The following is a 14,508-nucleotide window of genomic DNA, read 5'->3' on the forward strand; positions in this document are numbered from 1 at the left end:
ACCGCTCTCAGCAACGAGTGGGTTTGCTGTTGAAACGGGAAGCAGCTCTGCCAGCACAGAAAGACTGGGCCCAACGGAACAATCCTTTCCCTCTTCTTCCTCAGGCACGGAAGCCACCTCCTCTGTAACGGTTGCGTCCAAGAATTCGTCTGTCACCACCAACCCAGCTAGCAGGGAGTCTGCCTTCAGCACCACTCAATCGGATGCAGCTTCTCCATCGCCTGTGTCATCCGAAGCAGAGGCAACGGCGTCACCTTTCTCCTCGCTTTTGAGCAGCACTCCCAATGCAGCCAGTCCGATGCCTACAACAGCCTCCTCGCAAGCAGGAAACACCCCAGCAACTGCTAGCACTGCAGGAGCAGGGACCCTCCTTTCCCAAGTCACCGGGACCCCTGCTGCGGCTATCTCTACCTCCCCAACTCCTCTGCACTCCGAGGCATTCCTCACCACCAGGGAACAGATGTCTTCAGGAATAACTCCAGGGCTCTCAGCAACAAGTCAGTTCCCTGCCCAAGATGAAACCAGCTCTGCCCAGACAGAAACACAGGGCCCAAAGGAAGGCTCCTCTGCCTCTCCTTCCACACGGCTCACCACCAGTGAACAAGTGTCTTCGAGAAGAACTCCACAGCTCTCAGCAACAAGTCCATTCCCTGTGGAAAAGACAACCAGCTCTGCCGGCACAGGAACGCTGGGCACAACGGAAGGCTCCTCTAGCTCTCCTTCCTCAGAGGTGGAAGCCACCTCCTCAGTAACAGCTAGGTCCAAGAGCTCTTCGGACATGACCAACTCGGTAACCAGGGAGGCTGCCTTCACCAAGACTGAATCTGAGGCAGGTACTCCATCGCTTGTGAGTTCGCAAGCAGAGCCAACGGCGTCACCGCTCACCTCGCTTTTGAGCAGCACTCCTAATGCAGTGAGTCCGAGGCAAAGAACCGACTCCCCGGAAGCAGGAAACACCCCAGCAATTGCCAGCACTGCAGCGGCAGGGACCATCCTTACCCCTGTAGCAGCTACCTCCACTGGTACAATTCCTTCCCAAACTGAGGCACTGCTCACCACCAGGGAACAGATGTCTTCAGGAAGAACTCCACCGCTCTCAGCAACAAGTGGGTTTGCTGTTGAAACGGGAAGAAGCTCTGCCAGCACAGAAATACTGGGCCCAACGGAACAATCCTCTACCTCTTCTTCCTCAGGCACGGAAGCCACCTCCTCTGTAACGGTTGCGTCCAAGAATTCATCTGTCACCACCAACCCAGCTAGCAGGGAGGCTGCCTTCAGCACCACTCAATCGGATGCAGCTTCTCCATCGCCTGTGTCATCCGAAGCAGAGGCAACGGCGTCACCTTTCTCCTCGCTTTTGAGCAGCACTCCCAATGCAGCCAGTCCGATGCCTACAACAGCCTCCTCGCAAGCAGGAAACACCCCAGCAACTGCTAGCACTGCAGGAGCAGGGACCCTCCTTTCCCAAGTCACCGGGACCCCTGCTGCGGCTATCTCTACCTCCCCAACTCCTCTGCACTCCGAGGCATTCCTCACCACCAGGGAACAGATGTCTTCAGGAATAACTCCAGGGCTCTCAGCAACAAGTCAGTTCCCAGCCCAAGATGAAACCAGCTCTGCCCAGACAGAAACACAGGGCCCAAAGGAAGGCTCCTCTGCCTCTCCTTCCACACGGCTCACCACCAGTGAACAAGTGTCTTCGAGAAGAACTCCACAGCTCTCAGCAACAAGTCCATTCCCTGTGGAAAAGACAACCAGCTCTGCCGGCACAGGAACGCTGGGCACAACGGAAGGCTCCTCTAGCTCTCCTTCCTCAGAGGTGGAAGCCACCTCCTCAGTAACAGCTAGGTCCAAGAGCTCTTCGGACATGACCAACTCGGTAACCAGGGAGGCTGCCTTCACCAAGACTGAATCTGAGGCAGGTACTCCATCGCTTGTGAGTTCACAAGCAGAGCCAACGGCGTCACCGCTCACCTCGCTTTTGAGCAGCACTCCTAATGCAGTGAGTCCGAGGCAAAGAACCGACTCCCCGGAAGCAGGAAACACCCCAGCAATTGCCAGCACTGCAGCGGCAGGGACCATCCTTACCCCTGTAGCAGCTACCTCCACTGGTACAATTCCTTCCCAAACTGAGGCACTGCTCACCACCAGGGAACAGATGTCTTCAGGAAGAACTCCACCGCTCTCAGCAACAAGTGGGTTTGCTGTTGAAACGGGAAGCAGCTCTGCCAGCACAGAAATACTGGGCCCAACGGAACAATCCTCTACCTCTTCTTCCTCAGACACGGAAGCCACCTCCTCTGTAACGGTTGCGTCCAAGAATTCGTCTGTCACCACCAACCCAGCTAGCAGGGAGTCTGCCTTCAGCACCACTCAATCGGATGCAGCTTCTCCATCGCCTGTGTCATCCGAAGCAGAGGCAACGGCGTCACCTTTCTCCTCGCTTTTGAGCAGCACTCCCAATGCAGCCAGTCCGATGCCTACAACAGCCTCCTCGCAAGCAGGAAACACCCCAGCAACTGCTAGCACTGCAGGAGCAGGGACCCTCCTTTCCCAAGTCACCGGGACCCCTGCTGCGGCTATCTCCACCTCCCCAACTCCTCTGCACTCCGAGGCATTCCTCACCACCAGGGAACAGATGTCTTCAGGAATAACTCCAGGGCTCTCAGCAACAAGTCAGTTCCCTGCCCAAGATGAAACCAGCTCTGCCCAGACAGAAACACAGGGCCCAAAGGAAGGCTCCTCTGCCTCTCCTTCCACACGGCTCACCACCAGTGAACAAGTGTCTTTGAGAAGAACTCCACAGCTCTCAGCAACAAGTCCATTCCCTGTGGAAAAGACAACCAGCTCTGCCGGCACAGGAACGCTGGGCACAACGGAAGGCTCCTCTAGCTCTCCTTCCTCAGAGGTGGAAGCCACCTCCTCAGTAACAGCTAGGTCCAAGAGCTCTTCGGACATGACCAACTCGGTAACCAGGGAGGCTGCCTTCACCAAGACTGAATCTGATGCAGGTACTCCATCGCTTGTGAGTTCGCAAGCAGAGCCAACGGCGTCACCGCTCACCTCGCTTTTGAGCAGCACTCCTAATGCAGTGAGTCCGAGGCAAAGAACCGACTCCCCGGAAGCAGGAAACACCCCAGCAATTGCCAGCACTGCAGCGGCAGGGACCATCCTTACCCCTGTAGCAGCTACCTCCACTGGTACAATTCCTTCCCAAACTGAGGCACTGCTCACCACCAGGGAACAGATGTCTTCAGGAAGAACTCCACCGCTCTCAGCAACGAGTGGGTTTGCTGTTGAAACGGGAAGCAGCTCTGCCAGCACAGAAAGACTGGGCCCAACGGAACAATCCTCTACCTCTTCTTCCTCAGGCACGGAAGCCACCTCCTCTGTAACGGTTGCGTCCAAGAATTCGTCTGTCACCACCAACCCAGCTAGCAGGGAGTCTGCCTTCAGCACCACTCAATCGGATGCAGCTTCTCCATCGCCTGTGTCATCCGAAGCAGAGGCAACGGCGTCACCTTTCTCCTCGCTTTTGAGCAGCACTCCCAATGCAGCCAGTCCGATGCCTACAACAGCCTCCTCGCAAGCAGGAAACACCCCAGCAACTGCTAGCACTGCAGGAGCAGGGACCCTCCTTTCCCAAGTCACCGGGACCCCTGCTGCGGCTATCTCTACCTCCCCAACTCCTCTGCACTCCGAGGCATTCCTCACCACCAGGGAACAGATGTCTTCAGGAATAACTCCAGGGCTCTCAGCAACAAGTCAGTTCCCTGCCCAAGATGAAACCAGCTCTGCCCAGACAGAAACACAGGGCCCAAAGGAAGGCTCCTCTGCCTCTCCTTCCACACGGCTCACCACCAGTGAACAAGTGTCTTCGAGAAGAACTCCACAGCTCTCAGCAACAAGTCCATTCCCTGTGGAAAAGACAACCAGCTCTGCCGGCACAGGAACGCTGGGCACAACGGAAGGCTCCTCTAGCTCTCCTTCCTCAGAGGTGGAAGCCACCTCCTCAGTAACAGCTAGGTCCAAGAGCTCTTCGGACATGACCAACTCGGTAACCAGGGAGGCTGCCTTCACCAAGACTGAATCTGATGCAGGTACTCCATCGCTTGTGAGTTCGCAAGCAGAGCCAACGGCGTCACCGCTCACCTCGCTTTTGAGCAGCACTCCTAATGCAGTGAGTCCGAGGCAAAGAACCGACTCCCCGGAAGCAGGAAACACCCCAGCAATTGCCAGCACTGCAGCGGCAGGGACCATCCTTACCCCTGTAGCAGCTACCTCCACTGGTACAATTCCTTCCCAAACTGAGGCACTGCTCACCACCAGGGAACAGATGTCTTCAGGAAGAACTCCACCGCTCTCAGCAACAAGTGGGTTTGCTGTTGAAACGGGAAGCAGCTCTGCCAGCACAGAAATACTGGGCCCAACGGAACAATCCTCTACCTCTTCTTCCTCAGGCACGGAAGCCACCTCCTCTGTAACGGTTGCGTCCAAGAATTCATCTGTCACCACCAACTCAGCTAGCAGGGAGGCTGCCTTCAGCACCACTCAATCGGATGCAGCTTCTCCATCGCCTGTGTCATCCGAAGCAGAGGCAACGGCGTCACCTTTCTCCTCGCTTTTGAGCAGCACTCCCAATGCAGCCAGTCCGATGCCTACAACAGCCTCCTCGCAAGCAGGAAACACCCCAGCAACTGCTAGCACTGCAGGAGCAGGGACCCTCCTTTCCCAAGTCACCGGGACCCCTGCTGCGGCTATCTCTACCTCCCCAACTCCTCTGCACTCCGAGGCATTCCTCACCACCAGGGAACAGATGTCTTCAGGAATAACTCCAGGGCTCTCAGCAACAAGTCAGTTCCCAGCCCAAGATGAAACCAGCTCTGCCCAGACAGAAACACAGGGCCCAAAGGAAGGCTCCTCTGCCTCTCCTTCCACACGGCTCACCACCAGTGAACAAGTGTCTTCGAGAAGAACTCCACAGCTCTCAGCAACAAGTCCATTCCCTGTGGAAAAGACAACCAGCTCTGCCGGCACAGGAACGCTGGGCACAACGGAAGGCTCCTCTAGCTCTCCTTCCTCAGCGGTGGAAGCCACCTCCTCAGTAACAGCTAGGTCCAAGAGCTCTTCGGACATGACCAACTCGGTAACCAGGGAGGCTGCCTTCACCAAGACTGAATCTGAGGCAGGTACTCCATCGCTTGTGAGTTCACAAGCAGAGCCAACGGCGTCACCGCTCACCTCGCTTTTGAGCAGCACTCCTAATGCAGTGAGTCCGAGGCAAAGAACCGACTCCCCGGAAGCAGGAAACACCCCAGCAATTGCCAGCACTGCAGCGGCAGGGACCATCCTTACCCCTGTAGCAGCTACCTCCACTGGTACAATTCCTTCCCAAACTGAGGCACTGCTCACCACCAGGGAACAGATGTCTTCAGGAAGAACTCCACCGCTCTCAGCAACAAGTGGGTTTGCTGTTGAAACGGGAAGCAGCTCTGCCAGCACAGAAATACTGGGCCCAACGGAACAATCCTCTACCTCTTCTTCCTCAGACACGGAAGCCACCTCCTCTGTAACGGTTGCGTCCAAGAATTCGTCTGTCACCACCAACCCAGCTAGCAGGGAGTCTGCCTTCAGCACCACTCAATCGGATGCAGCTTCTCCATCGCCTGTGTCATCCGAAGCAGAGGCAACGGCGTCACCTTTCTCCTCGCTTTTGAGCAGCACTCCCAATGCAGCCAGTCCGATGCCTACAACAGCCTCCTCGCAAGCAGGAAACACCCCAGCAACTGCTAGCACTGCAGGAGCAGGGACCCTCCTTTCCCAAGTCACCGGGACCCCTGCTGCGGCTATCTCCACCTCCCCAACTCCTCTGCACTCCGAGGCATTCCTCACCACCAGGGAACAGATGTCTTCAGGAATAACTCCAGGGCTCTCAGCAACAAGTCAGTTCCCTGCCCAAGATGAAACCAGCTCTGCCCAGACAGAAACACAGGGCCCAAAGGAAGGCTCCTCTGCCTCTCCTTCCACACGGCTCACCACCAGTGAACAAGTGTCTTCGAGAAGAACTCCACAGCTCTCAGCAACAAGTCCATTCCCTGTGGAAAAGACAACCAGCTCTGCCGGCACAGGAACGCTGGGCACAACGGAAGGCTCCTCTAGCTCTCCTTCCTCAGAGGTGGAAGCCACCTCCTCAGTAACAGCTAGGTCCAAGAGCTCTTCGGACATGACCAACTCGGTAACCAGGGAGGCTGCCTTCACCAAGACTGAATCTGATCCAGGTACTCCATCGCTTGTGAGTTCGCAAGCAGAGCCAACGGCGTCACCGCTCACCTCGCTTTTGAGCAGCACTCCTAATGCAGTGAGTCCGAGGCAAAGAACCGACTCCCCGGAAGCAGGAAACACCCCAGCAATTGCCAGCACTGCAGCGGCAGGGACCATCCTTACCCCTGTAGCAGCTACCTCCACTGGTACAATTCCTTCCCAAACTGAGGCACTGCTCACCACCAGGGAACAGATGTCTTCAGGAAGAACTCCACCGCTCTCAGCAACAAGTGGGTTTGCTGTTGAAACGGGAAGCAGCTCTGCCAGCACAGAAATACTGGGCCCAACGGAACAATCCTCTACCTCTTCTTCCTCAGGCACGGAAGCCACCTCCTCTGTAACGGTTGCGTCCAAGAATTCATCTGTCACCACCAACCCAGCTAGCAGGGAGGCTGCCTTCAGCACCACTCAATCGGATGCAGCTTCTCCATCGCCTGTGTCATCCGAAGCAGAGGCAACGGCGTCACCTTTCTCCTCGCTTTTGAGCAGCACTCCCAATGCAGCCAGTCCGATGCCTACAACAGCCTCCTCGCAAGCAGGAAACACCCCAGCAACTGCTAGCACTGCAGGAGCAGGGACCCTCCTTTCCCAAGTCACCGGGACCCCTGCTGCGGCTATCTCTACCTCCCCAACTCCTCTGCACTCCGAGGCATTCCTCACCACCAGGGAACAGATGTCTTCAGGAATAACTCCAGGGCTCTCAGCAACAAGTCAGTTCCCTGCCCAAGATGAAACCAGCTCTGCCCAGACAGAAACACAGGGCCCAAAGGAAGGCTCCTCTGCCTCTCCTTCCACACGGCTCACCACCAGTGAACAAGTGTCTTCGAGAAGAACTCCACAGCTCTCAGCAACAAGTCCATTCCCTGTGGAAAAGACAACCAGCTCTGCCGGCACAGGAACGCTGGGCACAACGGAAGGCTCCTCTAGCTCTCCTTCCTCAGAGGTGGAAGCCACCTCCTCAGTAACTGCTAGGTCCAAGAGCTCTTCGGACATGACCAACTCGGTAACCAGGGAGGCTGCCTTCACCAAGACTGAATCTGATGCAGGTACTCCATCGCTTGTGAGTTCGCAAGCAGAGCCAACGGCGTCACCGCTCACCTCGCTTTTGAGCAGCACTCCTAATGCAGTGAGTCCGAGGCAAAGAACCGACTCCCCGGAAGCAGGAAACACCCCAGCAATTGCCAGCACTGCAGCGGCAGGGACCATCCTTACCCCTGTAGCAGCTACCTCCACTGGTACAATTCCTTCCCAAACTGAGGCACTGCTCACCACCAGGGAACAGATGTCTTCAGGAAGAACTCCACCGCTCTCAGCAACAAGTGGGTTTGCTGTTGAAACGGGAAGCAGCTCTGCCAGCACAGAAATACTGGGCCCAACGGAACAATCCTCTACCTCTTCTTCCTCAGGCACGGAAGCCACCTCCTCTGTAACGGTTGCGTCCAAGAATTCATCTGTCACCACCAACCCAGCTAGCAGGGAGGCTGCCTTCAGCACCACTCAATCGGATGCAGCTTCTCCATCGCCTGTGTCATCCGAAGCAGAGGCAACGGCGTCACCTTTCTCCTCGCTTTTGAGCAGCACTCCCAATGCAGCCAGTCCGATGCCTACAACAGCCTCCTCGCAAGCAGGAAACACCCCAGCAACTGCTAGCACTGCAGGAGCAGGGACCCTCCTTTCCCAAGTCACCGGGACCCCTGCTGCGGCTATCTCTACCTCCCCAACTCCTCTGCACTCCGAGGCATTCCTCACCACCAGGGAACAGATGTCTTCAGGAATAACTCCAGGGCTCTCAGCAACAAGTCAGTTCCCAGCCCAAGATGAAACCAGCTCTGCCCAGACAGAAACACAGGGCCCAAAGGAAGGCTCCTCTGCCTCTCCTTCCACACGGCTCACCACCAGTGAACAAGTGTCTTCGAGAAGAACTCCACAGCTCTCAGCAACAAGTCCATTCCCTGTGGAAAAGACAACCAGCTCTGCCGGCACAGGAACGCTGGGCACAACGGAAGGCTCCTCTAGCTCTCCTTCCTCAGAGGTGGAAGCCACCTCCTCAGTAACAGCTAGGTCCAAGAGCTCTTCGGACATGACCAACTCGGTAACCAGGGAGGCTGCCTTCACCAAGACTGAATCTGAGGCAGGTACTCCATCGCTTGTGAGTTCACAAGCAGAGCCAACGGCGTCACCGCTCACCTCGCTTTTGAGCAGCACTCCTAATGCAGTGAGTCCGAGGCAAAGAACCGACTCCCCGGAAGCAGGAAACACCCCAGCAATTGCCAGCATTGCAGCGGCAGGGACCATCCTTACCCCTGTAGCAGCTACCTCCACTGGTACAATTCCTTCCCAAACTGAGGCACTGCTCACCACCAGGGAACAGATGTCTTCAGGAAGAACTCCACCGCTCTCAGCAACAAGTGGGTTTGCTGTTGAAACGGGAAGCAGCTCTGCCAGCACAGAAATACTGGGCCCAACGGAACAATCCTCTACCTCTTCTTCCTCAGACACGGAAGCCACCTCCTCTGTAACGGTTGCGTCCAAGAATTCGTCTGTCACCACCAACCCAGCTAGCAGGGAGTCTGCCTTCAGCACCACTCAATCGGATGCAGCTTCTCCATCGCCTGTGTCATCCGAAGCAGAGGCAACGGCGTCACCTTTCTCCTCGCTTTTGAGCAGCACTCCCAATGCAGCCAGTCCGATGCCTACAACAGCCTCCTCGCAAGCAGGAAACACCCCAGCAACTGCTAGCACTGCAGGAGCAGGGACCCTCCTTTCCCAAGTCACCGGGACCCCTGCTGCGGCTATCTCTACCTCCCCAACTCCTCTGCACTCCGAGGCATTCCTCACCACCAGGGAACAGATGTCTTCAGGAATAACTCCAGGGCTCTCAGCAACAAGTCAGTTCCCAGCCCAAGATGAAACCAGCTCTGCCCAGACAGAAACACAGGGCCCAAAGGAAGGCTCCTCTGCCTCTCCTTCCACACGGCTCACCACCAGTGAACAAGTGTCTTCGAGAAGAACTCCACAGCTCTCAGCAACAAGTCCATTCCCTGTGGAAAAGACAACCAGCTCTGCCGGCACAGGAACGCTGGGCACAACGGAAGGCTCCTCTAGCTCTCCTTCCTCAGAGGTGGAAGCCACCTCCTCAGTAACAGCTAGGTCCAAGAGCTCTTCGGACATGACCAACTCGGTAACCAGGGAGGCTGCCTTCACCAAGACTGAATCTGAGGCAGGTACTCCATCGCTTGTGAGTTCACAAGCAGAGCCAACGGCGTCACCGCTCACCTCGCTTTTGAGCAGCACTCCTAATGCAGTGAGTCCGAGGCAAAGAACCGACTCCCCGGAAGCAGGAAACACCCCAGCAATTGCCAGCACTGCAGCGGCAGGGACCATCCTTACCCCTGTAGCAGCTACCTCCACTGGTACAATTCCTTCCCAAACTGAGGCACTGCTCACCACCAGGGAACAGATGTCTTCAGGAAGAACTCCACCGCTCTCAGCAACAAGTGGGTTTGCTGTTGAAACGGGAAGCAGCTCTGCCAGCACAGAAATACTGGGCCCAACGGAACAATCCTCTACCTCTTCTTCCTCAGACACGGAAGCCACCTCCTCTGTAACGGTTGCGTCCAAGAATTCGTCTGTCACCACCAACCCAGCTAGCAGGGAGTCTGCCTTCAGCACCACTCAATCGGATGCAGCTTCTCCATCGCCTGTGTCATCCGAAGCAGAGGCAACGGCGTCACCTTTCTCCTCGCTTTTGAGCAGCACTCCCAATGCAGCCAGTCCGATGCCTACAACAGCCTCCTCGCAAGCAGGAAACACCCCAGCAACTGCTAGCACTGCAGGAGCAGGGACCCTCCTTTCCCAAGTCACCGGGACCCCTGCTGCGGCTATCTCCACCTCCCCAACTCCTTTGCACTCCGAGGCATTCCTCACCACCAGGGAACAGATGTCTTCAGGAATAACCCCAGGGCTCTCAGCAACAAGTCAGTTCCCTGCCCAAGATGAAACCAGCTCTGCCCAGACAGAAACACAGGGCCCAAAGGAAGGCTCCTCTGCCTCTCCTTCCACACGGCTCACCACCAGTGAACAAGTGTCTTCGAGAAGAACTCCACAGCTCTCAGCAACAAGTCCATTCCCTGTGGAAAAGACAACCAGCTCTGCCGGCACAGGAACGCTGGGCACAACGGAAGGCTCCTCTAGCTCTCCTTCCTCAGAGGTGGAAGCCACCTCCTCAGTAACAGCTAGGTCCAAGAGCTCTTCGGACATGACCAACTCGGTAACCAGGGAGGCTGCCTTCACCAAGACTGAATCTGAGGCAGGTACTCCATCGCTTGTGAGTTCGCAAGCAGAGCCAACGGCGTCACCGCTCACCTCGCTTTTGAGCAGCACTCCTAATGCAGTGAGTCCGAGGCAAAGAACCGACTCCCCGGAAGCAGGAAACACCCCAGCAATTGCCAGCACTGCAGCGGCAGGGACCATCCTTACCCCTGTAGCAGCTACCTCCACTGGTACAATTCCTTCCCAAACTGAGGCACTGCTCACCACCAGGGAACAGATGTCTTCAGGAAGAACTCCACCGCTCTCAGCAACAAGTGGGTTTGCTGTTGAAACGGGAAGCAGCTCTGCCAGCACAGAAATACTGGGCCCAACGGAACAATCCTCTACCTCTTCTTCCTCAGACACGGAAGCCACCTCCTCTGTAATGGTTGCGTCCAAGAATTCGTCTGTCACCACCAACCCAGCTAGCAGGGAGTCTGCCTTCAGCACCACTCAATCGGATGCAGCTTCTCCATCGCCTGTGTCATCCGAAGCAGAGGCAACGGCGTCACCTTTCTCCTCGCTTTTGAGCAGCACTCCCAATGCAGCCAGTCCGATGCCTACAACAGCCTCCTCGCAAGCGGGAAACACCCCAGCAACTGCTAGCACTGCAGGAGCAGGGACCCTCCTTTCCCAAGTCACCGGGACCCCTGCTGCGGCTATCTCTACCTCCCCAACTCCTCTGCACTCCGAGGCATTCCTCACCACCAGGGAACAGATGTCTTCAGGAATAACTCCAGGGCTCTCAGCAACAAGTCAGTTCCCTGCCCAAGATGAAACCAGCTCTGCCCAGACAGAAACACAGGGCCCAAAGGAAGGCTCCTCTGCCTCTCCTTCCACACGGCTCACCACCAGTGAACAAGTGTCTTCGAGAAGACCTCCACAGCTCTCAGCAACAAGTCCATTCCCTGTGGAAAAGACAACCAGCTCTGCCGGCACAGGAACGCTGGGCACAACGGAAGGCTCCTCTAGCTCTCCTTCCTCAGAGGTGGAAGCCACCTCCTCAGTAACAGCTAGGTCCAAGAGCTCTTCGGACATGACCAACTCGGTAACCAGGGAGGCTGCCTTCACCAAGACTGAATCTGAGGCAGGTACTCCATCGCTTGTGAGTTCGCAAGCAGAGCCAACGGTGTCACCGCTCACCTCGCTTTTGAGCAGCACTCCTAATGCAGTGAGTCCGAGGCAAAGAACCGACTCCCCGGAAGCAGGAAACACCCCAGCAATTGCCAGCACTGCAGCGGCAGGGACCATCCTTACCCCTGTAGCAGCTACCTCCACTGGTACAATTCTTTCCCAAACTGAGGCACTGCTCACCACCAGGGAACAGATGTCTTCAGGAAGAACTCCACCGCTCTCAGCAACAAGTGGGTTTGCTGTTGAAACGGGAAGCAGCTCTGCCAGCACAGAAATACTGGGCCCAACGGAACAATCCTCTACCTCTTCTTCCTCAGACACGGAAGCCACCTCCTCTGTAACGGTTGCGTCCAAGAATTCGTCTGTCACCACCAACCCAGCTAGCAGGGAGGCTGGCTTCAGCACCACTCAATCGGATGCAGCTTCTCCATCGCCTGTGTCATCCGAAGCAGAGGCAACGGCGTCACCTTTCTCCTCGCTTTTGAGCAGCACTCCCAATGCAGCCAGTCCGATGCCTACAACAGCCTCCTCGCAAGCAGGAAACACCCCAGCAACTGCTAGCACTGCAGGAGCAGGGACCCTCCTTTCCCAAGTCACCGGGACCCCTGCTGCGGCTATCTCCACCTCCCCAACTCCTCTGCACTCCGAGGCATTCCTCACCACCAGGGAACAGATGTCTTCAGGAATAACTCCAGGGCTCTCAGCAACAAGTCAGTTCCCTGCCCAAGATGAAACCAGCTCTGCCCAGACAGAAACACAGGGCCCAAAGGAAGGCTCCTCTGCCTCTCCTTCCACACGGCTCACCACCAGTGAACAAGTGTCTTCGAGAAGAACTCCACAGCTCTCAGCAACAAGTCCATTCCCTGTGGAAAAGACAACCAGCTCTGCCGGCACAGGAACGCTGGGCACAACGGAAGGCTCCTCTAGCTCTCCTTCCTCAGCGGTGGAAGCCACCTCCTCAGTAACAGCTAGGTCCAAGAGCTCTTCGGACATGACCAACTCGGTAACCAGGGAGGCTGCCTTCACCAAGACTGAATCTGAGGCAGGTACTCCATCGCTTGTGAGTTCGCAAGCAGAGCCAACGGCGTCACCGCTCACCTCGCTTTTGAGCAGCACTCCTAATGCAGTGAGTCCGAGGCAAAGAACCGACTCCCCGGAAGCAGGAAACACCCCAGCAATTGCCAGCACTGCAGCGGCAGGGACCATCCTTACCCCTGTAGCAGCTACCTCCACTGGTACAATTCTTTCCCAAACTGAGGCACTGCTCACCACCAGGGAACAGATGTCTTCAGGAAGAACTCCACCGCTCTCAGCAACGAGTGGGTTTGCTGTTGAAACGGGAAGCAGCTCTGCCAGCACAGAAATACTGGGCCCAACGGAACAATCCTCTACCTCTTCTTCCTCAGGCACGGAAGCCACCTCCTCTGTAACGGTTGCGTCCAAGAATTCGTCTGTCACCACCAACCCAGCTAGCAGGGAGTCTGCCTTCAGCACCACTCAATCGGATGCAGCTTCTCCATCGCCTGTGTCATCCGAAGCAGAGGCAACGGCGTCACCTTTCTCCTCGCTTTTGAGCAGCACTCCCAATGCAGCCAGTCCGATGCCTACAACAGCCTCCTCGCAAGCAGGAAACACCCCAGCAACTGCTAGCACTGCAGGAGCAGGGACCCTCCTTTCCCAAGTCACCGGGACCCCTGCTGCGGCTATCTCCACCTCCCCAACTCCTCTGCACTCCGAGGCATTCCTCACCACCAGGGAACAGATGTCTTCAGGAATAACTCCAGGGCTCTCAGCAACAAGTCAGTTCCCTGCCCAAGATGAAACCAGCTCTGCCCAGACAGAAACACAGGGCCCAAAGGAAGGCTCCTCTGCCTCTCCTTCCACACGGCTCACCACCAGTGAACAAGTGTCTTCGAGAAGAACTCCACAGCTCTCAGCAACAAGTCCATTCCCTGTGGAAAAGACAACCAGCTCTGCCGGCACAGGAACGCTGGGCACAACGGAAGGCTCCTCTAGCTCTCCTTCCTCAGAGGTGGAAGCCACCTCCTCAGTAACAGCTAGGTCCAAGAGCTCTTCGGACATGACCAACTCGGTAACCAGGGAGGCTGCCTTCACCAAGAATGAATCTGAGGCAGGTACTCCATCGCTTGTGAGTTCGCAAGCAGAGCCAACGGCGTCACCGCTCACCTCGCTTTTGAGCAGCACTCCTAATGCAGTGAGTCCGAGGCAAAGAACCGACTCCCCGGAAGCAGGAAACACCCCAGCAATTGCCAGCACTGCAGCGGCAGGGACCATCCTTACCCCTGTAGCAGCTACCTCCACTGGTACAATTCCTTCCCAAACTGAGGCACTGCTCACCACCAGGGAACAGATGTCTTCAGGAAGAACTCCACCGCTCTCAGCAACAAGTGGGTTTGCTGTTGAAACGGGAAGCAGCTCTGCCAGCACAGAAATACTGGGCCCAACGGAACAATCCTCTACCTCTTCTTCCTCAGACACGGAAGCCACCTCCTCTGTAACGGTTGCGTCCAAGAATTCGTCTGTCACCACCAACCCAGCTAGCAGGGAGGCTGCCTTCAGCACCACTCAATCGGATGCAGCTTCTCCATCGCCTGTGTCATCCGAAGCAGAGGCAACGGCGTCACCTTTCTCCTCGCTTTTGAACAGCACTCCTAATGTTATTCATTCGTCCATTTCTTCTACTTTAAACAGTACCACCAATAGTCATCATGCATGCTGTGA

The 14,508-nt window shown here is 56.3% G+C and overlaps 1 protein-coding gene across 1 annotated transcript in view; it reads left to right on the top strand.

The window, feature by feature from the left end:
* The window catches only part of LOC128350501 (mucin-16-like), a 37,027-nt gene extending 22,742 nt beyond the window's left edge, over nucleotides 1–14,285 (top strand). Inside the window, exons 2-3 of the mRNA XM_053308923.1 lie at nucleotides 105–13,981; nucleotides 14,262–14,285. Of these exons, the coding sequence (XP_053164898.1) occupies nucleotides 105–13,981; nucleotides 14,262–14,285 (13,901 nt within the window). The remainder of the gene's footprint in view (nucleotides 1–104; nucleotides 13,982–14,261) is intronic.
* The last annotated feature ends 223 nt before the right edge of the window (nucleotides 14,286–14,508 follow it).

Source organism: Hemicordylus capensis, chromosome 3 (assembly GCF_027244095.1).
Source record: "Hemicordylus capensis ecotype Gifberg chromosome 3, rHemCap1.1.pri, whole genome shotgun sequence".
Taxonomy (NCBI): domain Eukaryota; kingdom Metazoa; phylum Chordata; class Lepidosauria; order Squamata; family Cordylidae; genus Hemicordylus; species Hemicordylus capensis.